The 24,964-nt window shown below is 49.0% G+C and overlaps 1 protein-coding gene across 1 annotated transcript; it reads right to left on the bottom strand.

Annotated features, from left to right (window-relative positions):
- Window positions 1-59: 59 nt before the first annotated feature.
- Window positions 60-23,291, bottom strand: JAML (junction adhesion molecule like). Its single transcript, XM_038754297.1, has 11 exons — window positions 23,210-23,291; window positions 19,530-19,591; window positions 14,864-15,018; window positions 14,250-14,481; window positions 8,678-8,855; window positions 4,730-4,790; window positions 3,080-3,169; window positions 2,324-2,493; window positions 1,958-2,005; window positions 188-263; window positions 60-98 (listed from the first exon to the last, which is right to left on the bottom strand). The coding sequence occupies exons 2-11, from the start codon at window positions 19,570-19,572 to the stop codon at window positions 60-62; spliced, it is 1,092 nt and encodes a 363-aa protein (XP_038610225.1). The 5' UTR covers window positions 19,573-19,591; window positions 23,210-23,291.
- Between the last annotated feature and the right edge of the window lie 1,673 nt (window positions 23,292-24,964).

Genomic DNA, 24,964 nt, shown 5'->3' on the forward strand with positions numbered 1-24,964 from the left:
GAGAGAGACAGAGAGAGAAAAAGGGTGGGGGGTGGAGTAAATTTTATGTTTGGCAGATTTCAGCAGATGAGGTGGTAGGGCACCAAAAAGTCTTGCAACTAAGGAGCGGGATTTCCAGACTCCTGGGTTCCGGGGGGATGTTATCAGTCATCATCCTCCCCTCTTGCCGGCTCAGGCCTTCTCTCACCCCTTCCATCTTCGGGACTTCGGCCTCCTTCCGGAGCCTGGCCTCGATCCTGCCCATTATCCCTGGTAGACTCAAGCTGCCCAGGGTTTGAGAGGAAAGGGGGGGGTTCAGCGACCTTCAACCCCGCTTGGGTCCCCAGGAGCTGTGGCGACATTCCACACAGGTGCCTGCCCTGGCCGAGTGAGCCCAGCTCCAGGGGCACCTGGCACCACTGCCCCAAGCCGCCACTGGGACTTGGGTCTCACCCGGAGGATGTGGACAACCGATTCTGGCATCCACCAAATCCAGATATGGGCCCAGTGTCTCTGGCTTCCTCCCTGCCCTGCCTGCAGCCCTCTCCTTCCAGGTGGGCCCAAACCTGTCCTATGGCAGATTTTCAGTTCGGTGTGGTCACCTACGTGGTTTTCTTCTCAGCCCATCGCACTGGCATCCCAATCGTAGCCCAGAAATAGGGATAGAAGAGGGACTCCCGCAGTCCCTTCTCCCCTCCTGACCCTGAATGCCCTGGTTCATAGATTTTCTTTCAGTCATGGGACTCAGCCAGGAGGAAAGAAAGGGAGGTCCAAAGTTCACCAGAACCACTCTCTCCGAGTAGAGTAATGGTATTACTTAAGCGTCGACGATATGCCAAGCACTGAAAGCACATTTTGAAAGGTCCCAGAGCAGTCCCAGCCTACAGGACCAACCAGAAGGCCCAGTTCCCACCCCTTCTGAGTCACATTCTTCGAAAGGGAGAACAAAAACTTGTACACTTCTCAGCCTGGTGGCACCCATACAGGGTTATTACATCCCTCTCCTCCTATCTCACCTCGTTATTACTACTACTGCTAACATACTTCGCTCCTGTAATGCCAACCTACTCACTGTACCTCGATATTGTCTATCTCACCACCGACATCCTGCCTCTCTCTCTTCATGGCCAACAGACAATGACTCTCCCCACCTTCAAAGCCTCATTGAAAGCACATCTCCTTCAGGGGGCTTTCCCTGACTAAGCCCTCATATTCTTTTCTCCCACTTACTTCTGCACACCCTGACTTGTTCCCTGGGCAGTGAGTGTGTCTATTCTATTGTGCTCTGCTCTCCCAAGCACCTAGTACTGTGCTCTGTACCCAGTAAATAATCAATAAATACAATTGATAGATTGATCGATCCCCTTCCCTGTCCCCAGGCAACCAACCTCTCTCCAGATGCTCACAACCTGGACTCCGCTCCCAACCCCACCAGGCAGACTGTCCCCAAGCACCCAGCCAGACTGGGTGGGCTGGTCTCCAGTGGGTAGCTGACCCCCTTACTCTATCCCCAGCTAGCCCCTTCCTCCCCAGAGAAACCTTCAGACCTAAGAGTTCAGAGGAGAGAGGGGGTTGTTGACCTTGGGCATTTTTATCTCTGAGAGGGAGGAAAGGGGTGTCCCTGGTTGTGGACATCAGAGCCTGGAGGGATCCTGTCCTTCCCCAGAGAGTTCCTGAGTGAAAGAGAAGCAGCCAGGCCGGGTGGCTTGCTTTACAGAGCACTGTCTAGGCTCTTCTTGTTTCTCCTAAATACGAGCAGGGTGGTGACGAGCAACAAAAGATTTGAGCTGGCAGGAATACTGCTGCAGCTGCTGCGCGGCCTCACTAGGAAAACTGGAAACCAGAGGTCTGCTTCCTGTCTGCCTGCCTGCTCTCTCTGGGGAATCACACACTGGGGCTTCCCACCAGGGGTTGGGGGGGGGTTGGGGGTCAATGGACCAAACCCCCAAATCTGGCCCACTCTCTCTGCTCCCCTGACCTAGACCCCCACACCGCTGGCTTCTCCAGATCCCCGACCAGCAGCCCCCTGGTAGCCAGACCACAAACACAGCAAACCGCAGTCAGTATGGGGAGTGGGGGTGGGTTCCCGGGACCCTCTTTATTTTCTCAAATCAATCAATCAATGGTATTTGATTTGATTTCAGATGAGCCAGTTCTTCCGGCTGGGGGAGGAGAATCCAAGTTTTGTCCCCAAAAGCTATTCTCTGGGTGCCTCATTCCCTTAATCAGTGTCTGTTCAGATGGGGCCCAATCTGGCCTTGGCACTGGACACCTCCCTCACCAGGGACCAATACTCCTTGGTACCCGTCCATGTCTCGGGGCTTGGAAAGCTTACCAACCTCACCCCTTAACTGGGGAGTTGGCCGAGGGGAGCAGGAGTGGCAGCTGCAGGGGTTTGGACATCACAGGGGCAGTTCCTGGAGAGGTGGGGATGGAGGGGTGGAAGAAGGGAGAGGAGGGGAGGCTACTCCCTTCCACGGTCAGCATCCAGGTCACGTCCTCCTCCTCCTCTTCCTCCAAGAGACATCACGAACGGGAGCTCTCTCGGCCGGCTCCTTCCCCATCCGTCCATTCCCCAGGAAGCTTCCCCCGGGCTCTGGACTCCGGGGCTGGCAGATTGAAATCCGGAGGGTGGGTACATGGGTTCTGAGGAGAGAGAAGAAGGTACCATCCTGCCCATCAGGAGCCTTCCAGACTGGCCAGGGGCAATTCTCCGGTGCAAGGGGGGGCTTTGAGTTTGGAGTCCCTCTCTGTGGGTCTTAATCACCCTGATGTCTCCATCCCCGGCCTGTCCCCAGATCTCAGAACAGTGCTTTGCACATAGTAAGCGCTTAACAAATGCCATCATCATCATCATCCCATCCCCTGCTCGCACTGGGAGAGGGCATGGCTCATTCATTCACTCATTCAATCGTATTTATTGAGCGCTTACTGTGTGCAGAGCACTGTTTACTAAGCGCTTGGGAAGTACAAGTTGGGACGGGGAGCCCTGAAATCAAATTTACAAGAAATTTTACCCCCAAGTCCTACAGAAATGAAAATTAAGGGCCAGTTAGTTGATGGGTGTTGTAGATTTGAAGGCTCAAATGCTCATGCTCACCATTGTCATATAGGCGGCCTCTGTCATTGTCTTGAGTTCGACCTCTTCAACGGGCACCTCCAAGGTGGGGACCAGGGAGTAGATGTTTTTCTAGAGGGAAAAATAGCCCAGGGGATTGAAAAGTCAAAGATAATAATAATACTTATTAAAGCACCTTTTATAGTATTTGTTAAACACTGTGTGTCAGGTACTGTACTAAGTGCTGGGCTAGATATAAGCTAATAATAATATAATAATAGCATTTGTTAGGCGCTTACTATGTGTGGAGCACTGTTCGAAGCACTGGGGGGGATACAAGGTGATCAGGTTTTCCCTTTTAGACTGTGAGCCCACTGTTGGGTAGGGAATGTCTCTATATGTTGCCAATTTGTACTTCCCAAGCGCTTAGTACAGTGCTCTGCACATAGGAAGCGCTCAATAAATACGATTGATGATGATGATCAGGTTGTCCCACGTGGGGCTCACAGTCTTCATCCCCATTTTCCAGATGAGGTAACTGAGGCCCAGAGAAGTGAAGTGACTTGCCCAAAGTCACACAGCTGATAAGCAGCAGAGCCAGGATTTGAACCCATGACCTCTGACCCCTAGGCCCGGGCTCTTTCCACTGAGCCACACTGCTACAGTCCATGGCCCACATGGGTCTCCAAGTCTTAATCCCCATTTTACAGATGTGGTAACTGTGGCATGGAGAAGCTAAATGACTTGCCCAAGGTCACATAGTAGAAACCTCCGACTCCTAAGCCCATGCTCTTTCCACTGAGCCACGCTGGTACAGTCTATGGCCCACATGGGACTCCAAGTCTTAATCCCCATTTTACAGATGCGGTAACCGAGGCATGGAGAAGCTAAATGACTTGCCCAAGGTCACATAGCAGAAAAATGGCAGAGCCAGGATTAGAACCCAGGTCCTTCTGACTCCTAGGCCAGTGCTCTATCCATTAGGGCACGCTGCTTTCCTTATTATGTGGCAAGCACTGTACTAAGCGCTGGGTTAGATATAAGATAATCAAGTCTGATACAGTCCCTGCCCCGCATGAGGCTCACAGTCTAGGTCAATCAATCAATCATATTTATTGAGCGCTTACTGCGTGCAGAGCACTGGACTAAGCACTTGGGAAGTCCAAGTCGGCAACATATAGAGACAGTCCCTACCCAACATTCGTTCATTCATTCAATCGTATTTATTGAGCGCTTACTGCGTGCAGAGCACTGGACTAAGCACTTGGGAAGTCCAAGTTGGCAACATATAGAGACGGTCCCTACCCAACATTCGTTCATTCATTCAATCGTATTTATTGAGCGCTTACTGTGTGCAGAGCACTGGACTAAGCGCTTGGAAGTCCAAGTTGGCAACATATTCACTCTCTTCCCTTGCCCTGGGCACTATTCCACTTCCTTTTCCGGGCTGGGACGGTCTCAGCCTTGTCCCCTCTCCTCGAGGATCCCTGAATTGTTAACCAATACGAACTTACAGCTGACCCCCTACTCCTCCAGCTGCTGCCCCACGACTGGCAGTGCCACAGAGCTCAGTGAGGAAAGGCTGGCACTCTTGCCATCATTAATAAAGCATCGCCTCCCCTCAACACACAAACACACAAATACACACTTTGCGTAGATTGGTACTGGCCAAAGGCCAGATGGGTCTCTTACCTCCAGGTTCTCCTTGCTTGTGTTCTCCAAATTTTTCATCGGGGTGGCTCGCTTTGCTGAGCTGCCAAGGACATGAGACCCACCTGGTTATTATTATTATTATTATTATTAATAATAATGATACTTGTTTAGCGCTTGTTAAGCACTGTTCTGAGTGCTGTGTAGATACAAGCTAATCAGGTTGGACACATTCTACATTCATTCATTCCCTGTCCCACGTTCATTCAGCCATATTTATTGAGACCTACTGTGTGCAGAGCACTGTACTAAGCACTTGAGAGAGTAAAAGAAAACAAAAAACACATTCCCTGCCCACAACAATCTCACAGTCTAGTCTTAATCCCCATTTTGCAGAGGAGGTAACTGAGGCCCAGAGGAGTGAAGTGACTTAGCCAAAGTCACACAGCAGAGAAGTGGCAGGGGTGGAATTAGAACCCGGGTCCTTCTGACTCTCAGGCTTGTGCTGTAGCCACTGGGCTCTTTACATTGGGCCAGGCTGCTTCTGTGCCCTACGTGACCCAAGACCCATCCATATTTTGCCCACTCTGTGCTCTCTGGCATCCCCTCTGAGAAATGGAGGCCTCATGTGGTCAGACTGGTGCCAGACCAGAGCTGGTAGCCAGGTTGTCCTTCTCTCAGAATCAATCAATTGTATTTATTGAGCGCTTACTGTGTGCAGAGCACTGTACTAAGCACTTGGGAAGTACAAGTTGGCAACATAGCACACCTCAACGAGGCCCCTGCCTGGGAGCTTGAGGTTTGGCTCCCAGGTTTGACTGTAAGCTCCTTGTGAGCAGGGAATGTGCCTGTTTATTGGTATACTGTACACTCCCAAGCGCTTCGTACACCGCTCTGTGCACAGTAAGTACTCAATAAATACTTCTATACTTCGCGCCGCTGTCCGGATCGTCTTTGTGCAGAAACGCTCTGGGCATGTTACTCCCCTCCTCAAAAATCTCCAGTGGCTACCAGTCAACCTACGCATCAGGAAAAAACTCCTCACTCTCGGCTTCCAGGCTGTCCATCCCCTCGCCCCCTCCTACCTCACCTCCCTTCTGTCCTTCTCCAGCCCAGCCTGCACCCTCTGCTCCTCTGCCGCTAATCTCCTCACCGTGCCTCGTTTCCGCCTGTCCCGCCGTCGACCCCCGGCCCACATCCTCCCCCTGGCCCGGAATGCCCTCCCTCTGCCCATCCGCCAAGCAAGTTCTCTTTCTCCCTTCAAAGCCCTACTGTGAGCTCACCTCCCCCAGGAGGCCTTCCCAGACTGAGCCCCCTATTTCCTCTCCTCCTCCCCATCCCCCCTGCCCTACCTCCTTCCTCTCTCCACAGCACCTGCATCAATATTTGTACAGATTTATTACTCTATTTATTTTACTTGTACATATTTACTCTATTCTATTTATTCTGTTAATGATGTGCATCTAGCTTTACTTCTATTTATTCTGATGACTTGACACCTGTCCACATGTTTTGTTTTGTTGTCTGTCTCCCCCTTCTAGACTGTGAGCTCAGTGTTGGGTAGGGGCCGTCTCTATATGTTGCCAGCTTGTACTCCCCAAGCGCTTAGTACAGTGCTCTGCAAACAGTAAGCGCTCAATAAATTCCACTGAATGAATGAAATACATTGAAGCAGCGTGGCCCAGTGGAAAGAGCCCGGGCTTTGGAGTCGGAGGTCATGGGTTCAAATCCCAGCTCCGCCACTTGTCAGCTGTGTGACTTTGGGCAAGTCACTTCACTTCTCCGGGCCTCAGTTCCCTCATCTGTCAAATGGGGATGAAGACTGTGAGCCCCCTGTGGGGCAACCTGATCACCTTGTAACCTCCCCAGCGTTTAGAACAGTGCTTTGCACATGCCATTAAAAAAAATACGATGGAATGAATGAAAGTTTGGTTGTCAAGTTCCCGCCCCCACTTTGCCGGGACCCCTCGCCTATGCGGGCCGGTGTGGGACAGGGATTGTGGGTCCGTGTGTTTCCCCCGGCGCTCAGCACAGTGTTTGGCCCTTGGTAAGAGTCTAGCAAATATCAAAATCATTGTTATTAAAAAGCAGATCGCCGGGGAATCCTCGCGACATACGGCCGCCAGAGGGCAGCAGAGGCCGTTCATCCCCTCCCCGCCGGAGCCTGAGTAATGATAACAATGATAATAATAATAATAATAATAATAATAATAATAATAATAGCATTTATTAAGCGCTTACTATGTGCAAAGCACTGTTCTAAGCGCTGGGGAGGTTACAAGGATATCAGGTTGTCCCACGGGGGGCTCACAGCCTTCATCCCCATTTTCCAGATGAGGGAACTGAGGCCCAGAGAAGTGAAGTGAACCGCCTGAAGTCACACAGCTGACACTTAACGATGGCATTTGTTAAGCGCTTACTATGTGCAGAGCACTGTTCTAAGCGCTGGGGAGGTTACAAGGTGATCAGGTTGTCCCACGGGGGGCTCGCAGTCTTCATCTCTTCATCCCCATTTTCCAGATGAGGGAACTGCGGCCCAGAGAAGTGAAGTGAACCGCCTGAAGTCACACAGCTGACACTTAACGATGGCATTTGTTAAGCGCTTACTGTGTGCAGAGCACTGTTCTAAGCGCTGGGGGGGATACAAGGTGATCAAGTTGTCCCACGTGGGGCTCACTTGGCTGACACTACTATTACTTGGTAATAATAATAACAATAATAATAATATTTGTTAAGCGCTTATTTATTCTGACAGTTTTGACACCTGTCTACATGTTTTGTTTTGTTATGTCTCCCCCTTCTAGACTGTGAGCCCGTTGTTGGGTAGGGTCCGTCTCTATCTGTTGCCAACTTGTCCCTCCCAAGTGCTTAGTACAGTGCTCTGCACACAGTAAGCGCTCAATAAATATAATTGAATGAATGAATGAATACAAGCAAATCGGGTTGGACACAGTCCCCGCCCCACGTGGGGTTCAAAATCTCAGTCCCTATTTTCCAGATGAGGTTAACTGAGGCACGGAGAAGTGAAGTGACTTGTCCAAGATCATACAGCAGACAAGTGGAAGAGCTGGGATTAGAACCCATAACCTTCAGACTCCCAGAGTCGTGCTCCATCCACTACTCCTACATGCCAAGCACTGTTTTAAGTGCAGGGGCCGCAGAGGCCAGGCTGAACCGGCCAAGTTGCCCCTGGAGTTCATCCCCTCCCCACCGGAGCCTGAGTAATAATAATAATAATAATAATAATAATAATAATAATAATAATAATAATATTTGTTAAGTGCTTACTATGTGCCAGGGACTGTTCTAAGCACTGGGGTAGTTACAAGGAAATCAGGTTGGACCCAATCCCTTTTCCATATAGTGTGGCTCAGTGGAAAGAGCACGGGCTTTGGAGTCAGAGGTCATGGGTTCAAATCCCGGCTCCGCGCAGCTGTGTGACTACGGGCAAGTCCCTTAACTTCTCTGTGCCTCAGTTACCTCATCTGTAAAATGGGGATTAAAACTGTGAGCCCCGCCGTGGGACAACCTGATCACCTTGTAACCTCCCCAGCGCTTAGAGCAGTGCTTTGCACATAGTAAGCACTTAACAAATACCATCATTATTATTATTTATTATATAGGGCTCACACCGGCTGGATACAGCCCATTCTGCCCCCAGGGGCTAATTTGGTAGAAAACAGGTGGCCCATCTATGGCGGCCCCCCATTTAAAAGAACAGTGGAGCACTTTCTCCACTTTTGATGGCAAGGAACTCTACGGTGATGATGATGATGGCTTTTATTAAGCACTTACTATGTGCAAAGCACTGTTCTAAATGGGATGACCTCATTTGGCCCGGCCTGGGGAAGTTGACATGTCCGAGGCCTTGCTTTTTTCCGTTTCCTGAGGGAGCTGCGAGGTGGGCTTCCCTGCCAGAGGCAAAACTGGTCCAGGGCCCCAGTCCCCCCACCTCCCTCCATCACCGCCCCCCATCCAAACCCCGCATACCTTCCACAGCGCTGAGTCCCCCTCGTACCCACCCACAGCAGGGCCAGCAGCACAACGGTGACGCAGACGATCCCCACGATGATCACGAGCTGGTAACTGATCAGCGTCTTGGAGCTCAAGGCTTGTGAGGTCACTGGGGTTTGGGAAGCCACAGTGGAAGTGTGCCCTAATGGGAAGACTGGGAGAGGAGAGACAGTGAGCGCTAGCGGAAAGAGAACAGGTTTCATTCATTCGTTCAATCGTATTTCTGAAGCACTTACTATGTCAAGCGCTTAGTACAGTGCTCAAGCGCTTAGTACAGTGCTCTGCACACAGTTAGCGTTCAATAAATGCAATTGAATGAATGTGCAGAGCACTGTACTAAGTGCTTTGGAAAGTACAATACCACAATAAACAGTGGCAATCCCTGCCCACAACGAACTCACAGTCTAGAAGGGAGAGACAGACATAGATACATATAAACAGACATCAATACAAATAAATAAAATTCTCAGCTCTGCCGCCGGCTGCTGTGTGACCTTAGGCAAGACACTTAACCTCTCTGAGCCTGGGTTTTTGCATCTGTAATATGAAGATACGCTATCCAACTTGTACTTCCCAAGCCCAAGTTGTACTTCCCAAGCGCTTAGTACAGTGCTCTGCACACAGTAAGCGCTCAATAAATACAATTGATGATTGATTGATTGATCTGCTCTTCCTACCGCTTTGACTGTGAGCACCAAGAGTGGGTGAGGGGAAGATGGAAACTGGATCCAATCTATCAGTCTGTCAGTCAGTTGTATTTATTGAGTGCTTACTGTGTGCGGAGCACTGTACTAAGTGATTGGGAGAGTTCAGTATAACAGACACATTCCTTGCCCACAATGACCTTACAGTCTAGAGGGGGTGGCAGACATTAATAGCAATATAAATGCACCTTTCCCCAAGTCCTGCTGTTGGTCCAGCAGAAAAGGCACCGACAAAGATTGTGAGCGTCTCAAGGGACAGGATCTGTTTCCAATTCCCACCTGCATATCATCATCATCAATCATATTTACTGAGCACTTACTGTGTGCAGAGCACTGTACTAAGCGCTTGGGAAGTACAAGTTGGCAACATATAGAGACGGTCCCTACCCAATAGTGGGCTCACAGTTTAAAAGGGGGAGACAGAGAACAAAACTGTACATGCCTTTCCAGCATTTAGTAGAGTGCTCGAAACCCAGTAAATACTAGTATTATTCTTTCAATCGTAAACTCTCTTCCTCTCTTCATCATCATCATCAATCGTATTTATTGAGCGCTTACTATGTGCAGAGCACTGTACTAAGCGCTTGGGAAGTACAAATTGGCAACCTATAGAGACAGTCATCATCATCATCAATCGTATTTATTGAGCGCTTACTATGTGCAGAGCACTGTACTAAGCGCTTGCGAAGTACAAATAGGCCCTACTGAGAGCTCACCTCCTCCAAGAGGCTTTCCCAGACTGAGCCCCCTTTTCTTTCTCCTTCTCCCCATCCCCCCCAGCCCTACCTTCTTCCCCTCCCCACAGCACTTGTATATATACTTGTACAGATTTATTACTCTATTTATTTTACTTGTACATATTTACTATTCTATTTATTCTGTTAATGATGTACATATAGCTTTAATTCTATTGGTTCGGACTATTTTGACACCAGTCTACATGTTTTGTCCTGTTGTCTGTCTCCCCCTTCTAGACTGTGAGCCCGTTGTTGGGTAGGGACCGTCTCTATATGTTGCCAACTTGTACTTCCCAAGCGCTTAGTACAGAGCTCCGCCCACAGTAAGTGCTCAATAAATACAATTGAATGAATGAATGAATTTATTAAGTGCTTACTCATCATCATCAATCGTATTTATTGAACACTTACTGTGTGCAGAGCACTGTACTAAGCTGTGTGCACAGCACTGTACTAAGCACTTGGGAAAGTACAATGCAGCAATAAAGAGTGACAATCCCTGCCCACAACGAGCTCACAGTCTACTACTCTGGGAATTAGATATGGTTCCTAATCATGGTCTGCCTGCAGCTGGCTAACGGAGGCAACGATTGCTCAAGCACTTTGCGATATGCTGCGTTCCTGCCCACCTACTCACCCATTTGTTTGTTTCATTTCTGGTATTTGTTAAAACACTTTGTCACCTTCCGTCTCTAAACATTTGTTGATATGCCAGGTGCTGTTCTAAGTGCTAGGGTAGATACGAGGTAATGAGATTGGACACAGTCCCACGTGGGGGTCCTAGTCTTAATCCCCATTTGACAGATGAGATCACTGAGGCCCAGAGAAGTGAAGTGACTGGCCCAAGGTCACACAACAGAGAAGGAGCGGAGCTGGGATTAAAAGCCAGGTCCTTCCGACTCCGAAGCCCGTGCTCTCTCCACTATGCCACGCTGCTTCACTCCTTGCACTCCCCTCGCCGAGTGGGCTCACGATCAATCGTGGTGAGATGATAATAATAATAATAATAATAATGGCATTTGTTAAGTGCTTACTATGTGCAAAGCACTGTTCTAAGCGCTGGGATAACCCAAGGGGCACTGCCCAAGCCACTAGCTTTGATCATTCATTCATATTTATTAAGCACTTACTGTGTGCAGAGCACTGTACTGAGCACTTGGGAATTTCCCTGCATGGGTTCTCCATCCTGAAGCCTCAGGGCTGAGACTCGCCTATCATTATTATTATGGTTTTTGTTAAGTGCTTACTCTATATCAAGCAGTATTCTGAACTCTGGGGTAGATACAAGCTAATCAGGTCAGACACAGTCCCTGTCATCATCATCATCATCATCAATCGTATTTATTGAGCGCTTACTGTGTGCAGAGCACTGTACTAAGCGCTTGGGAAGTACAAGTTGGCAACATATAGAGACAGTCCCTACCCAACAGTGGGCTCACAGTCTAAAAGGGGGAGAGCCTGTCCCACGTGAGGCTCGCAATCTACATTAAATTAATTAATGTAGATTACTTCTACATTAGATTCTGTAGATTCTAGAGAAGCAGCGTAGCTCAGTGAAAAGAGCCCGGGGTTTGGAGTCAGAGGTCATGGGTTTGAATGCCGACTCCACTAATTGTCAGCTGTGTGACTTTGGGCAAGTCACTTCACTTCTCTGGGCCTCAGTTACCTCATCTGGAAAATGGGGATTAAGACTGTGAGCCCCACGTGGGACAAACTGATCACCTTGTAACCTCCCCAGCGCTTAGAACAGTGCTTTGCACATAGTAAGTGCTTAATAAATGCCATTATTATTATTATTATTACTACGTAGGGGGAAGAACTGGCATTGAATCTTCATTTTAAAGAAGAGGAAACTGAAGCACAGAGAAGCGAAGTGACTTGCCCAAGGTTCCACAGCAGGCAAGTGGCGGAGCTGGGATTCGAACTCAGCTCCTCTGACTCCTAGGCCAAAGTCCGGGTTTTTTCCACTAGGCCATGCTCCTCTTCCATCATTCCTTACGGGGAACTCCGCCACCATCACCTCAGCATTTGGCCCATGCTGAATACTCAATAAATCCCCTTAGCAATTATTTTAATGCATAATGATGATAGTGAACAGTAGTATTACTAATAATAATGGCAGGAGAGAGGCAGTGAGGAGGAGGGTGAGGTTGGAGACTAGTCCTCTGCCCTTTTCACCTTCAGTCCAGAGGTCTGTTCTCCATCCCCCGACCCCCAGCACAGATTACTTTGCACTGAAGGTGGTCTTGAGTGGACAAAGGGGCTACAGTATTTATTTTATTCTCTTTATTTTATTTTGTTAATATGTTTGGTTTTCTTCTCTGTCTCCCCCTTCTAGACTGTGAGCCCGCTGTTGGGTAGGGACTGTCTCTATATGTTGCCAACTTGCGCTTCCCAAGTGCTTAGTACAGTGCTCTGCACACAGTAAGCGCTCAATAAATATGATTGATTGATTGATTGTTTACAGTAGCAGCACTTCAGGTTACCTTCCCAATCAAGACCAGGAAATTTGGCTCTGGGCATCCTCCTTCCCTGACTCCCGTTTGACTTCTTGAGGTTCTCTGGGTGGGGAGGAGAGGTGGGGCCGGAGAACCCACTAGAAGCTGAGCTAATTATTCCCAATTCCACACCCAATTCCCCTCCTCCATCCTCCAATTCCCCTGGCTTTCCAAATTCGGTCTCTCCATCCCCTGTCAAGGAAGACCTCTGGGGCTGCTCCAAGCCCTTAACAATAATAATAACAATAATAATTATGGTATTTGTTAAGCACTTACTTTGTGCCAGGCACTGTACTAAGCCCTGGGGTGGATACAAACAAATCCGGCTGGACACACTCCCTGTTCCACATGGGGCTCACAGTCTTAATCCCCATTTTACAGATGAGGCAACTGAGGTACAGAGAAGTGAAGTGACTTTCCCAAGGTCACAGGGTGGACAAGTGGCAGAGCCAGGATTAGAACTCAGGTCCTTCTGACTCCCAGTGGCCTAGCCACTAGGCCATGCTGCTTCCTTTCCAGTGGGACGTTTGCTCTCTTTTGAAAGAGCCCACTGTTGGGCAGGGACTGTCTCTATATGTTGCCAATTTGTACTTCCCAAGCGCTTAGTACAGTGCTCTGCACACAGTAAGCGCTCAATAAATACGATTGATGATGATGAAAGAGCCAATTTCAGCAGCAGTAACCACCGCCCCCCCCCATCCAGCCAAGTTTCAGATGGACCAGTGTGGCTGCAAAGCCCACCACCCAACGACTGTAAGCCCACTGTGGGCAGGGATTGTCTCCCTTTATTGCTGTACTGTACTTTTCAAGCGCTTAGTACAGTGCTCTGCACATATAAGCACTCAATAAATATGATTGAATGAATGAATGAAAGGGCCCCACAGGAAGAAAAGCCCCCAGTGAGAAAGGCGACTCAAAACCAAATGAGAGCTAGTGAACTTGGCATCAGGCAAATTCCCAGCACTCTATTCATTCAGTCGTATTTATTGAGCGCTTACTGTGTGCAGAGCACTGTACTAGGCGCTTGGGAAGTACAAGTTGGCAACATATAGAGACGGTCCCTACCCAACAGCGGGCTCACACTCTCATGCTCTCCTTACATGAGGCCGATGGCAAGGAACTCTACGATGATGATGATGATGGCATTTATTAAGCACTTACTACGTGCAAAGCACTGTTCTAAACTCTGGGGAGGATACAAGGTGATCAGGTTGTCCCACAGGGGGCTCATAGTCTTAATCCCCATTTTACAGATGAGGGAACTGAGGCACAGAGAAGTTAAGTGACTTGCCCAAAGTCACACAGCTGACCATTGACAGAGCAGGGATTTGAACCCATGACCTCTGACTCCAAAGCCCGGGCTCTTTCCACTGAGCCACGCTGCTTCTCCGTCACTTTGATTGGTGATTCCCACCGAGGAGAGAGGAAACCTATGGGGGCTGGCCCCAGTGAAGGACACTGGAGCCCAGAGAGAGCAAGGAACTTCTCAGGAACACCCGAAGAGCCTGTGGCAGTTGGATTTAGAGCTCCCGGGATAAGTTTCCCAGCCCACCCCCCATTACGAACCCTGCTCCCCTCTTCCACTCTAGCCCGGGGTGTCAAAGCAGACCTGCTCTCCGGCTCTCAGCCGGGATCACTCGCAGAAGCGTCCTGTTCTTGAAAACACGGCTGTCATTGATTAGATGGAGCTCGCAGGTATAGGTCCCGTGGTCGGCCTTCCCGATGTCCCGGAGCACGATGGAGGCGTTGCACTCCGCAATGCTGCCCGTCAGATGCGTGCGGTTTTGGAAGCGTCCCACGGGCACGCTGAGGTTGTTGTAGTAATAAAGGATCACTTCTTCCTGCCAAAGGGCACCAAGGCGGGAGAGATGCTCCCTTGGAGGGGGTTAGGGGAAGGTTGGGGGTTCAGGGGCCAGGCTCAGAGCCTTCTAGGGTACAGGAAGAGGGTCCTGCTGATTTTGATGAACAGCCAGCTAAAGAGAGGGTTTCCCCACCTTGCTGTCTTATTGCCCTAGGAACTCAGGCCCTAATGGTGGCATGGAATAGGAGGTAGAAGCAAGGATCACTGCTATCCCCATGATATAGTTGGGGAAACTGAGGTTCAGGCACCAAATAGAACCTAGACCCTCCCCCCTGTTGCCCTGTACCCATGGTCTACTTTTCCCGGTTCGCAGAGAGGAAGCAATGCTCCTAGGCCCCACCTCCCAGAATCCCCCTCCTTACCTGCTCTGAATCTGTAGGAATGAAATTCCAATCCACTTTGGACAAATGTTTCTTCCCCGTGCTTTGGAAGACACATTCCAGCATGACAGTGTCACCCACGTGGGCTTCCACCTGGGGACGGGTCTTGATGATGTCAGCCCGACCCCTGTCACTTCCTGGAGAGGACAAGAGCCAGGGGAGAGATAGTCGAGAGCACAGAGAGGTTGGGTCGGGGAAGCTGACGCTGGACTTGTGATTCAGCCAGCAAGCACTCAGCCTCACTCCTGCTTAGACCAGGTCACGCTCCCCAGACCAGATCACCTTCCTAAAACATCGCTCTGCTTCCATCTCTCCCCTCCTCAAAACTGTCCTTTTCCCTTCACTTCAAGCAAGACGCCCTGACCATCAGATTCAACTCTCTTCTCTGCTCTCTTCTTACCATGTTGCTCTCTTCCTCTGCCTCTCTCCTGTCTGTCTTCAGCACTCCCCCCAAACAAACCCTCTAACTGGCCCTCACTTTCACCTCTTCCACCTCCTGCCCCTTGCTTAACCCCAACATATACTTTGAAGTCCCCTCTTCTTCAAATCCACCAGACCACAGCTCTCCCCATCATCAAAGCCCTCCTGAATCCCACTTCTTCCAAGAGGCCTTCCCTGATTAATCTTCTCCTCCCCAGGTCATGATAACTGTAGTATTTGTTAAGTGCTTTCTATGTGCCAAACACTGTAATAATAATAATAATAATAATAATAATGATGGCATTTATTTAGCGCTATGTGCCAGGCACTGTTCTAAGTGCTGGGGAGGTTACAAGGTGATCAGGTTGTCCCACAGGGGGTGCACAGTCTTAATCCCCATTTTGCAGATGAGGTAACTGAGGCACAGAGAAGTTAAGTGACTTGCCCAAAGTCACACAGCTGGCAATTGGCAGAGTCGAGATTTGAACCCATGACCTCTGACTCCGAAGCCGGTGCGCTTTCCATTGAGCCACATTGCTTCTCTGTACTAAGAGCTAGGATAGGTGTGATACGAGCAAAGTAGACACAGTCTCTAAGGAGGAGGGAGAACGGGTATCTTATCCCCATCTCTGCACACAGTAAGCGCTCAATAAATACGACTGGATGAATGAATGAATGAATGAATGAATGAATGAATTTTACAAATGAGGTAGGTGAGTCATAAAGAAGTCAAGTGACTTGCCCAAGGTCTCCAGCAGGTCTTATTCTCCTCAATGCTTCCGTACTCACAGCCACCTGGAAAACTTAGGTATTATTGACTCTACCCTCGATTATTAATGCACCGTTTTAGTCACTCATACATCTTAACATTCTCCTTTTCCAGCTCACTGCAAATTAATAGTAGTAATGGTATTTATTAAGCACTTACTGTGCATACACTGTACTAAGCTCTGGGAAAGACTGCACAACTGGGAATTATACGTGGTCCCTGTCCCTCTGGGTGTGTCTCTCCCTCAAATTGTAAGCACCTCAAGGGAAGGGAGTATGGCTTGTCTTTATTGCAGTCTTCCAGGATCTTAGGTCAGTACTCCGCACTTGGTGGGTGTTCAATAAACCAATCAATGGTATTTATTGAGCACTTACTAGGTGCAGAGCACTGTACCAAGCACTTGGGAGAGTCCAAAACGACAGAGTTAGTAGACAAGTCCCCTGCCCACAGTGAGCTTACAGTTTAGAGACCTGATGGATTGATTAGGGCCTAGGAAGATAAGCTACCCTCTTCTCCCCCCAGCCAGAACCACAAGCCAGCCAGAGACCAGCTTCACGTTACCATAAATGTCGCCCCGCCTCCCATCCCCCAAGGTCTGGCATCTGCTAAAGGAAACAGGGAGGCTACAGTCCCCAGCTCTGACCACCAACTCAGCCCTCACATTTGTTCATAAACAGGAAGTGGAAAGTTACAACTATGGCTCTTGGCCAAAAACTCACCGCTTTCCCTCTCTGAAGTCGAATCGCGGATCTTTTTTTTTCCCTCACTTTATCTCTTACTTATATCTCTTGTCAACAGGTCAACAAACTTGGGTCTCGCGGATTGATTGTGGCCACAGTCTAGAGCCCGGGACTACTGTGCCTGCATCCTTCCCCTCAGTCGCTGCCATGACCGCGTTGAGTCTCGGTTTTGTTCTTTCTCCATCACCCCCCACTCCCCCAAGCCCTGCCCATGGCTCCCCAGCTCTAGGTCCTTTTCTCCTACCTGTTTGCACACGCAGTCCGCTGCGGCATTCTACGAACAATTGCACAAATCCTCTTGGGAAGTCACAGGGGGAGACTACAACTAGGCTGGAGTCTCAGATTTCACATCCAACTAGCTTACTTGTTGGCAGGGTGAGAGAGAAAGTGGTGGGGGGTGGCAGGGATGTAGGGGAGGAATTGGGGAGGGGAACAGAGAGGCACTTGGTGAGGGAAAGCTCCAGCTTGGATGATAACCAGGTTTTGATCCTGCCCCGTTCAAACGGAAGCACAGTCCAGCCCAGGCCCGAGGGGAATGGATTCTGTCATGGTTCAGCTTTTTCACCCAAGTTGGTCCTCCAAGAGAAGAGACGATTTCCTACCCTGCAGCCCGGCCACCACAAGGAAGAAAAATCCAAAATTTCCTGCCCATCAGAGTCATGTCTCTCTTACCAAGCTGCCCTCTTCCTCTGCCTCTCCCTGCCCGTGCTTGAAAGTCCCTCCCTCTTAAAATCCACCAGCCCATCAGAGGGAAGCCATCGGAGGGAATCCAAATGGTGGAAAGGATCGCTTAAGGGCAGAGATCACTTCTACTGATTCCATTCAGTCGATGGAATTTATTGAGCACTTACTGTATACAGAGCACTGTCTTCGTGATTGGGAGAGTGCAATACAAAAGGGTATTGCCCTGTCTAAAAGGCGCTTACAGACTTTCCTAGGTGCTTATTGCAGTGTTGTGCCCACAATAGAAGCTGAATAATTCTATTAATAGACTGGGGCCAGACACTAAGGAACTTCTGAATTGGTTGCTATGTGAGTATTTCAGGGCAGGGGGTCCCTCAATTTTCATCGACTTTTATCAACTTTGAGGGTGTTGGTCCATGGGCTTTCACTGCAGAACTGCCAGAAGCGATAGCTACAGGTGAAAATGTGTGGGCCGGGGGAGCCCAGAATTGCTCTTCATCTAATCCCGCCCCACCAGAATAAGGGGGTACCCCCTGAAGCTTAAAGGGGGGGCAAGAGCAAGACCATCAAAAACAATCACTTTCTCCAGCGGAAGGCAAAAAAGTAGAATTTGTTCTACCAGGAAGCTGGGCGGCCAAAGGAGAACAGCAGCTTCAAGAAGGGGCTGGATGAATTTCATGGGCGAGTGATCCGTTTCAGGCTTTTAGGTGATGGAGAAATTTGGGATGTTAAAAGTCTTAGAAAGGGATGTTAGGTTCATGAAGGGCTACTAGAAGTAGAGTTTGGGGTATTGGTTGATCATGGTCTAGTGAAAAGAGCAAGGTCTGGCAGTGAGAGAACGTAGGTTCTAATCCCGGCTCTGCCACACGTCTGCTGTGTGACCTTGGGTAAGTCACTTCACTTCTCTGTGAAATGGAGATTAAGGCTGTGAGCCCCACGTGGGACAGGGACTGCGTCCAACCCGTTTACCTTGTATCTACCCCAGCGTTTAGAACAGTGTTTGGCACATAGTAAGCACTTCATAAATACCACAATTATTATTATTATGATCCATCCCTAGCCATGAAACCCCACAAGAGGTTTCTCAAAGCTTTGTGGTCCCTCTGTCAGCAGCAGAGGCCTGGGCTGGGTGGATTGAGAGATTAACTTAAAATGGCCCTTTGTGCGGTATTTGTTAAGTGCTTACTATGTGCCAAGCACTGTTCTAAGCTCTAGGGAAAATACAAGGTAGGACAGTCCATGTCCCACATAGGGCTCACAGTCCTAATCCCCATTTTACAGATGAGGTAACCGAGGTGCAGAGAAATGTAGTGACTCGCCCATGGCCACACAGCAGACAGGTGACGGAGTCATGATTAATAATAATAATAATTATGGGATTTATTAAGCACTTACTATGTGCAAAGCACTGTTCTAAGCGCTGAGGAGGTTACAAGGTGATCAGGTTGTCCCCCGTGGGGCTCACTGTCTTAATCCCCATTTTACAGATGAGGTAACTGAGGCCCAGAAAAGTGAAGTGACTTGCCCAAAGTCACACAGCTGACAATTGGCGGAGCCGGGACTTGAACCCATGACCTCTGACTCCAAAGCCCGGGCCCTTTTCCCCTGAGCCACGCTGCTTCTCTAGATTAGAACCCGTGACCTTGTCACTCCCAGTCCCATGCTCACCAGGCACACGGCAGATGGCCTTATGATCTTTCCTCTCAGCGCTGGAGGAATTCCAATGTGTTCTCTGCCCTTCTCCTCAGCAGGAGCAGTTCAGCAATGGTGTTTATTGAGCACCAGCTGGGTGCAATGCACTGTTCAAAGTGCTGTGGCTTTTTGGGGGGGAGCCTACTCAGTGCCCAGGAATCCCAGCCTCCCACCAACCCAGGCGGTAAGGACGTTTCACCATCAGCGAGGCCCGAGGCCATGTCAGTCAGCAACCAAGGAAGGTGTTTGGCTGCCCAAAGAGCGGGGTGGGTGATTCATTCCCTCCCTTTAGCAGTCCGAAAATCAACCCTTCCCAAACTTCCCAGACCCTGCTCCCGCTTACCTAGGCACACGAGGATCAGGATGAGTTTCCAGACGGAGAACATGTTGCGCTCACTCACTCGTCTTCAAAGAGAAAAATAAGCCATCATCAGACACGCGCCATCTGGACCGAGTATTAGGAGAAGCAGCGGGGCTCCGTGGAAAGAGCCCGGGCTTTGGAGTCCGAGGTCATGCGTTCAAATCCCGGCTCCGCCAATTGTCAGCTGTGTGACTTTGGCCAAGTCACTTCACTTCTCTGGGCCTCAGTTACCTCATCTGTACAATGGGGATGGAGACTGCGAGCCCCATGTGGGACAACCTTATCACCTTGTAACCTCCCCAGTGCTTAGAACAGTGCATTGCACATAGTAAGTGCTTAATAGATGCCATTATTATTATTATTATTATTGACAAAAGTGGAAGTCACAAGGCGCTTTGGGGTAGCAAGTTCAGTGGGGTGTCAACCCTGGGGCTCATAGCTCCTTCTGTGGTTTAAATACGCCAGATCTCCGAAGCATCTCTCAGACAAAACCATGGAGCCGGAAGCCCTCGAATTCCACTTTTCTCTCTGCCTCACTTGAAAAATCTCGCTGTTGGTTCCCATGGGGGACAGGCCTTGGAGAGATGAAGAGGAGGGGAACGTGGAGTGGGAGGGAGAATCACAGAGCTCTCTGGCAGATTCCAAGGAAACTGGAAACCTTAGGGCTCGGTGAGGAGGTCAGTGATAGCCAAGAGATCATCCGTGGGTGTCCTTGGGACTCTCACACCCTGTCTGCTCCTTGGGGTGATAATAGCAGCAGCGGCAGCATTTATTGAGAAACCTCTTGGTGCGGTGTACTATGTCAAGCACTTGGGTTGTAGAAAATAATCAAATGACACTTTCCTTGACCACAGGGAAAAGCACCAGCGTGAGAAGCAGTGTGGCCTAATGGGTAGAACACGGGCCTGAGAATCAGAGGGACATGGGTTCTAACCCTGACTCCATCACTCTTCTGTGTGAATTTAGGCGAGTCACTTCACTTCTCTGTATCTCCGTCACCTCACCTGTTAAATGGGTTTCCAACTGTGAGCCCATGGGGGACAGGGACTGTGTCCAATCTGATTACTCCCAGTGCTTGGCACATAGTAAGCGCTTGACAAATGCCATCATTATTATAATCATTATTAATTATTACAAGGAGCTTACACTGGAATGGTAGAGACCCTCCAAAGTTTCCATCTCCTCCTTCCTTGAATCCATCCACCCACGAGGTCAAAAGGCAGCACAGGAGCTCACTGTCTACCCTCAGCTCCTGCAAAACCCAGCTCACTTCCTGGAACATAGACTAATGGGGAGAATGAAAGTAGGGTCTCCTTGGGATGGGTGGCTTTTGCAGATTCTGGGTCACTAATAATCACCACCTAGATTAGCCCAAGATGGAGAGGCACAACTATGTGGCTATTTTTTTTTAAGCCAGAAGGGAAAAGGAACAAGATAACTAAAGATAAGCCCTAACCCATTGCCTTAACCCTGTGCCCATGGTTTCAAGATGCCCTTGGGCAGTCCCCCCATCCACTAGAAACACAAATACCACAATTATTATTATTATTGTTATTGTTGTCACAACCAAAACCACCCTCGAGGGAGGTTTCGCTGCCTGGTCGGTCTGAAACCAGAAATGTGAAAATACCTCAGGCTTTTGAACCCAAGGCCATGCAGTCTGGGGCTCACCTGACCCAACCCAGCCTTGATCAAACTGCATGGGGGGCGACAGGAGAGGGAGAGAAGCAGCGTGGCCTCGTGGATAGAGCATTGGCCTGAGAGTCAGAAGGACCTGGGTTCTAATCCCGGCTCTGATGCTTGTCTGCTCTGTCTTGGGCAAGTCTCTTCACTTTTCTGTGCCTCAGTTACCTCATAATAATAATAATAGTAATGGCATTTATTAAGCACTTACTATGTGCAGAGCACTGTTCTAAGCGCTGGGGAGGTTACAAGGTAATCAGGTTGTCCCACAGGGGGCTCACAGTCTTAATCCTCATTTTATAGATGAGGGAACTGAGGCACAGAGAATAATAATAATAATGACAACATTTATTAAGCGCTTACTCTGTGCAAAGCACTGTTCTACGTGCTGGGGAGGTTACAAGGTAATCAGGTTGTCCCACAGCAGGCTCACAGTCTTAATCCTCAATTTATAGATGAGGGAACTGAGGCACAGAGAATAATAATAATAATGATAACATTTGTGAAGCGCTTACTCTGTGCAAAGCACTGTTCTACACGCTGGGGAGGTTACAAGGTGAACAGGTTGTCTCACGTGGGGCTCACAGTCTTAATCCCCATTTTACAGATGAGGGAACTGAGGCCCAGAGAAGTTAAGTGACTTGCCCAAAGTCACAGAGCTGACATTTGGGAGGGCCAGGATTTGAACCCATGACCTCCGACTCCAAAGCCCGGGCTCTTTCCACTGAGCCACGCTGCTCATCTGTACAACGGGGATTAAGACTGTGAGCCCCATGTGGAACAGGGATTGCGTCCAACCCGCTGTGGTTGTATCCACCTCAGCGCATAGTACCATGCCTGGCACATAGCAAAAGTTCAACAAATACCACAATTAATAATAATAACATCCCTGAGCCCGTCAGCACCTATGCTCAGCAATAAGAGCAGATGAGGCCCCGCAACAGGGCTTCGGGGCAGTGAACCACACCAGAAGTCGGAAGATCTGAGCTGGCCTCTCGCGCTGATACTTCACCCCCTCTAAAATGGAGCTAATAATAATTATGGTATTTGTAAAGCACTTCGTATGTGACCGGCACTGTACTAAGCACCTGGTACTTACTAACTTACTAACCCTCCAGGCAAGTTGACAGGAAAGAGGAAGTAATCACTGTGCAGGGACTTGGAACTCCTCACCGTACCTCGTTCTTGCCTGTCCCGCCATCAACCCCCGGCCCACGTCATCCCCCGGGCCTGGAATGCCCTCCCTCTGCCCATCCGCCAAGCTAGCTCTCTTCCTCCTTCAAGGCCCTACTGAGAGCTCACCTCCTCCAGGAGGCCTTCCCAGACTGAGCCCCTTCCTTCCTCTCCCCCCTCGTCCCCCTCTCCATCCCCCCATCTTACCTCCTTCCCTTCCCCACAGCACCTGTATATATGTATATATGTTTGTACATATTTATTACTCTATTTATTTATTTATTTTACTTGTACATATCTATTCTATTTATTTTATTTTGTTAGTATGTTTGGTTTCGTTCTCTGTATCCCCCTTTTAGACTGTGAGCCCACTGTTGGGTAGGGACTGTCTCTATATGTTGCCAATTTGTACTTCCCAAGCGCTTAGTACAGTGCTCTGCGCATAGTAAGCGCTCAATAAATACGATTGATGATGATGATGATGATGATGATGTATATATGTTTGTACATATTTATTACTCTGTTTATTTATTTATTTTTCTTGTACATATCTATTCTACTTATTTTATTTTGTTAGTATGTTTGGTTTTGTTCTCTGTCTCCCCCTTTTAGACTGTGAGCCCACTGTTGGGTAGGGACTGTCTCTATATGTTGCCAATTTGTACTTCCCAAGTGCTTAGTACAGTGCTCTGCACATAGTAAGCGCTCAATAAATACGATTGATGATGAACTCCTTGGAGAGGAAACCTTAAATTCAAGGTGCGACCGTGCCTCAACCCCAGGTTGGATATTGACCCCCGTCTCACCTGCCAAGACACGGCTCCCACTCGAGGAACAGGAGTCACGAGGAAGGTCCGACGGGCAACAGCGAGCAGCCGTGGCGAGGGAAGCCTGGGAGTCCTGCTTAACTCCGAGACGCTCAATCTAACTTTGCCAAACCTTCTCACTCATCAGCTTTCTTGAGTTAAATAACACACACTCAGAAACGCGTAGAGGTTGCTTCCTCACCACAGGGAAGGGATTCCAACTCTCACTGAGTGCAAAGTACTCCTCCAGCAAAGACAACAAGGCCCCAATCAATCAATCAATCAATCGTATTTATTGAGCGCTTACTATGTGTTCCTCCTCACCCTGAACCTCCCGCGGGTGGCCACAATCTGCATCACTGTCTGACGCTGTCAGGGGAGACGTTTTCAGATCCACTCTCTGACCGAAGCTTCACTCACTGATGGAGCTCGGGGTGGGGCAATTTGGTCCAACGGAGAGCGGAAAACATTAAAGCAGCGCGGCTCAGTGGAAAGAGCATGAGCTTGGGAGTCGGAAGTCATGGGTTCTAATCCACTTGTCAGCTGTGTGACTTTGGGCAAGTCACTTAACTTCTCTGGGCCTCAGTTCCCTCATCTGTAGAATGGGGATTGATAATAATAATAATGATGATGATGATCATTTAGACATCTTTTAGACTGTGAGCCCAATGTTGGGTAGGGACTGTCTCTATATGTTGCCAATTTGTACTTCCCAAGCGCTTAGTACAGTGCTCTGCACATAGTAAGCGCTCAATAAATGATTGATTGATTGATTGATGATGGTATTTGTTAAGTGCTTACTATGTGCAAAGCGCTGTTCTAAGCACTGGGGGGATACAAGGTGATCAGGTTGTCACAATCTTAATCCCCATTTTACCGATGAGGTAACTGAGGCACAGAGAAGTGAATGACTTGCCCAAAGTCACCCAGCTGACAAGTGGCGGAGCTGGGATTTGAACCCACGACCTCTGACTCCAAAGCCCGTGCTCTTTCCAAAGACTATGAGCCCCACGTGGGACAACCCGATCACCTTGCATCCTCCCCAGTGCTTCGAACAGTGCTTTGCACATAGTCAGCGCTTAACAAATGCCGTCATTTTTTTTTATTCTCTGTGCCTCAGTTCCCTCCACTGGAAAATGGGGATGAAGACTGCAAGCCCCACGTGGGACAACCTTGATTACCTTGTTTCCCCACAACGCGGAGAACGGTGCATGGCACATAGTAAGCGCTTAACAAATATCAACATTATTATTAAAGTTGGAAGGAACCTGCAAAGATTTCACCCAGCCCATCTCTACACTGATCAACCCGTCCCTTTTGGTAAGGTTGGACCCTCCTCTCATTCTTCGCACAGTGTAAGCGCTTAACAAATACCATCATCATCATCAATTCCTCATCTGAGGATCCCAAAGACTTTTATCAAGCCTCATTTCCTCTCCCACTCGTCCCCCTCTCCATCGCCCTCATCTTACCTCCTTCCCTTCCCCACAGCACCTGTATATATGTATATATGTTTGTACATATTTATTACTCTATTTATTTTACTTGTACATATCTATTCTATTTATTTTATTTTGTTAGTATGTTTGGTTTTGTTCTCTGTCTGCCCCTTTTAGACTGTGAGCCCACTGTTGGGTAGGGACTGTCTCTATGTGTTGCCAACTTGGACTTCCCAAGCGCTTAGTCCAGTGCTCTGCACACAGTAAGCGCTCAATAAATACGATTGATTGATTGATTTCCTGGTCGCCCACACTC

Source organism: Tachyglossus aculeatus, chromosome 11 (genome assembly GCF_015852505.1).
Source record: "Tachyglossus aculeatus isolate mTacAcu1 chromosome 11, mTacAcu1.pri, whole genome shotgun sequence".
Taxonomy (NCBI): domain Eukaryota; kingdom Metazoa; phylum Chordata; class Mammalia; order Monotremata; family Tachyglossidae; genus Tachyglossus; species Tachyglossus aculeatus.